General features: G+C 43.4%; 1 protein-coding gene across 1 annotated transcript; it reads right to left on the reverse strand.

Moving 5' to 3' along the window:
* Nucleotides 1-203: 203 nt before the first annotated feature.
* On the reverse strand, nucleotides 204-2177 carry LOC104815193 (RNA-binding protein CP33, chloroplastic). The gene is made up of 4 exons (XM_010543508.2): nucleotides 1686-2177; nucleotides 1266-1367; nucleotides 860-1168; nucleotides 204-677 (listed from the first exon to the last, which is right to left on the reverse strand). Exons 1-4 carry the CDS (start codon nucleotides 2112-2114, stop codon nucleotides 546-548), a joined length of 972 nt encoding a protein of 323 aa, XP_010541810.1. The 5' UTR covers nucleotides 2115-2177; the 3' UTR covers nucleotides 204-545.
* Between the last annotated feature and the right edge of the window lie 591 nt (nucleotides 2178-2768).

The raw sequence follows: 2768 nt of genomic DNA on the forward strand, positions 1-2768 counted from the left end.
CCGCTTGATCATCTATAGCTCTGTAAACAACTACCCCAACATGTATATTCAATTTGACATCAATGGAATTTACCTTTTAACAAAAAAAAAAAAGAAACTTTTGGTGTTATGGGTCTGGTTTTTATTTTATTAGTTACTGTCGCTATATGTAGTTGATGAATTTATATCAGTACTGCAGGGTTTTCATAACACGGGACTTACAATTATGCAGTAGAATGCTCTTCTTACAGGTTAACATAAAATCCAGTCTGACGACTGATATTCACGATATTGTACAACCATCTGAATCGTCAGGATTACAGAAGCATATCTCGTCTTCTACTTTCTACTATCTTCTCGATTATACAAGTAGTTTTAATATAACTGAGCAGAGTATAATGATGTAAATGACTCCTCAAAGTTTTCACTTTTTTTTTTCCATAAATCCAACTTGATCAATGCAGCACGATGATCATTGTCACAGTGTTCTTCGATGTTGTAAGTCTCTTTGACCATATGTGCCAATTACTGAACGTTTAGATACCCTTAACATAAGGGGGTATCGCTTATGTATTGGCGCCCGAGAACAGCTCGTTGCTCTCTAAACTTTCTTCATTCTCATTCACCGCTACATTGGGTCGAAACCCGGGAGCTTTTTCCACAGCAAAACTCAGCCTCAGTGGTCGCCCTTCCACCTCCTAGAAAATCCCAAAAACCTGAACTAGTAAGTTTCAATCCTAAAGCATCCTACTACAGATTAATCAGAACCCATAGTTAGAAACCAAACTGATCTATCTTCGAATGGAATGATCAAATCTATTCAATTCGATGAAAGGGTATTTAGCCTGTGGGCTGGATGCAAAAAGAGTGAAAGTCTTACCACACCGTTCATGGCATCTAGGGCAGACTGAACAGCATCAGTTGACTCAAAAGATATGAAACCAAACCCTCGGGATCTCCCCGAGTTCCTGTCATAGATGACTTTGGCACCAAGTAAACCAGGTTGGTTTGCAAATGCATTCTTCAGACCCTGTGAGGTTAGGCCCCAACCGAGATTCCCTGCATAGATCTTGTGAGGGCTGTCGACATAATCCCGGTTATTATCCCTAATCCGGACTCTCATCACTTCCCTCTCTCCGCCCATTGGAACCTCCGGGAAGTTCACTTTCACGGTCCGTCCTCCTATTTGCTACAAATCATAGTAATATATACTATCAGAACACAATCATTTCATTCGCCAAAAGCTTCAAATTCAGGCTGAAATGCTTCGATGGTGATGAACTTACAGAGCCATCGAACATCTGAATGGCCTCGTTAGCCTCTTCACTGGTTCCCATGGTCACGAAGCCAAAGCCCCTGCTTCTGTCAGTAACTTTATCATACACAATCTGCAAAACGTAAAACGCCATGTGATGCTTTAAGAAACCATTAACAAAGTATAATCCGGAATTATTTACTACAAAAGTGTAGCCCAGATCCAAAAAATTCGTAATATACCCAGAGGAATCTGTTCGATTTGAGAAGAAGGTTGAATCCAAAACTCCAATGTCAATCAACAAATTGGGTATATATCAACAGAATCATGATTTCCTACCACTCATTTCTAAAAATTTACAAGTTACAATCTAATTTGAGTTCAAATTCAACACACCGATCTATAAAAACAAGCACACTGCAAATGAAATAAAATGGGGAAGATAAGGAACCTGCACATCGACGACATTGCCAGCTTCTCCAAAAACTAGAGCGAGCTCCGAAGAAGTCATCGCATAAGGCAAATTCCCAACGTACAATCTCCCTTCTTCACCACTCGCTTGCGTTTCCGGTGATTTCCCTTCGTCTTCATCCTCCATTTCTTCTTCTTCTTCTTCAATGGGCTCTTCGGAGGCTGAGATTTCTTCACCGTCCCAACCATTTCCGGAAGAGATGGCGGCGGAGAAGTGGTGGCGACGGAGTTTGGGGAGGAAGAGAAGCAAATTAGGGTTTTGGCGGAGGAGTTTGAAGGGTTTTGGAGGGAAGCGATGGTGGAATTGGATTTGAGAGTGGAAGGAGAAGAAGCGGTTCGAAGCGGCAGAGGAGGGTACGCTTGCGACGGCGACGGAAACGGCAGCGTACGGAGAATAAGCCGACGACATGGTTTTGAGATTTGGGGTTTACGAAGATGAGTATGGTGGATTTTGTAGGTTTGTTAGGAGTGAGTGTGGATAAGGTTTCTGGAAACATAAATTAATAAATTGATTATTTTTTCCCGTAAAAAGTTTGATTAAAAAAAATATCGCCAAAAAACTCTATAGTCTTCCTACCTCAACGAGAAAATAATATAATGGTGGAAAAAAGCCCTTTTTTTGTAGAGAGAGAAAACTCTCTCACTTCTCTCTACCCCTTTGAAACCCTAGCGTACTTCTCGGGCGGCCGCTTCCCGGCCTCCCCCATCCTTCGCAATTGCTCCCCGACTGCAATCCAGTTCAGCACCGCCATCTCCTGGTATTCTAGGGTCCCACCCCTCTCCATCTTTTTTTTTCTCCTCCTCTCTACCTTCATCTCCTCCCCCACCTTCAACAGTCACCATATCTGCGACGCTCTCTCCAAATATTCCCCATCCGCTCCATAACTCCGAAAGGATACCTAGCCCTAGCTACGAGACTGCTTTTCCGGCCCTTCCCGCTCGCTCCCCTGCTGCGCCTCTTTCCACTTCCTCGGAGCAGCAAAACCCCAGATCTCTTCTCCCCCTTCTGAAATCCCAGCCCCAGCGGTTGGCGAGATTGTTCCCCCTTCTACAGCTCCCCCAG

This window comes from Tarenaya hassleriana, unplaced genomic scaffold (assembly GCF_000463585.1).
Source record: "Tarenaya hassleriana unplaced genomic scaffold, ASM46358v1 Cleome226, whole genome shotgun sequence".
In the NCBI taxonomy this organism is placed as follows: Eukaryota; Viridiplantae; Streptophyta; class Magnoliopsida; order Brassicales; family Cleomaceae; genus Tarenaya; species Tarenaya hassleriana.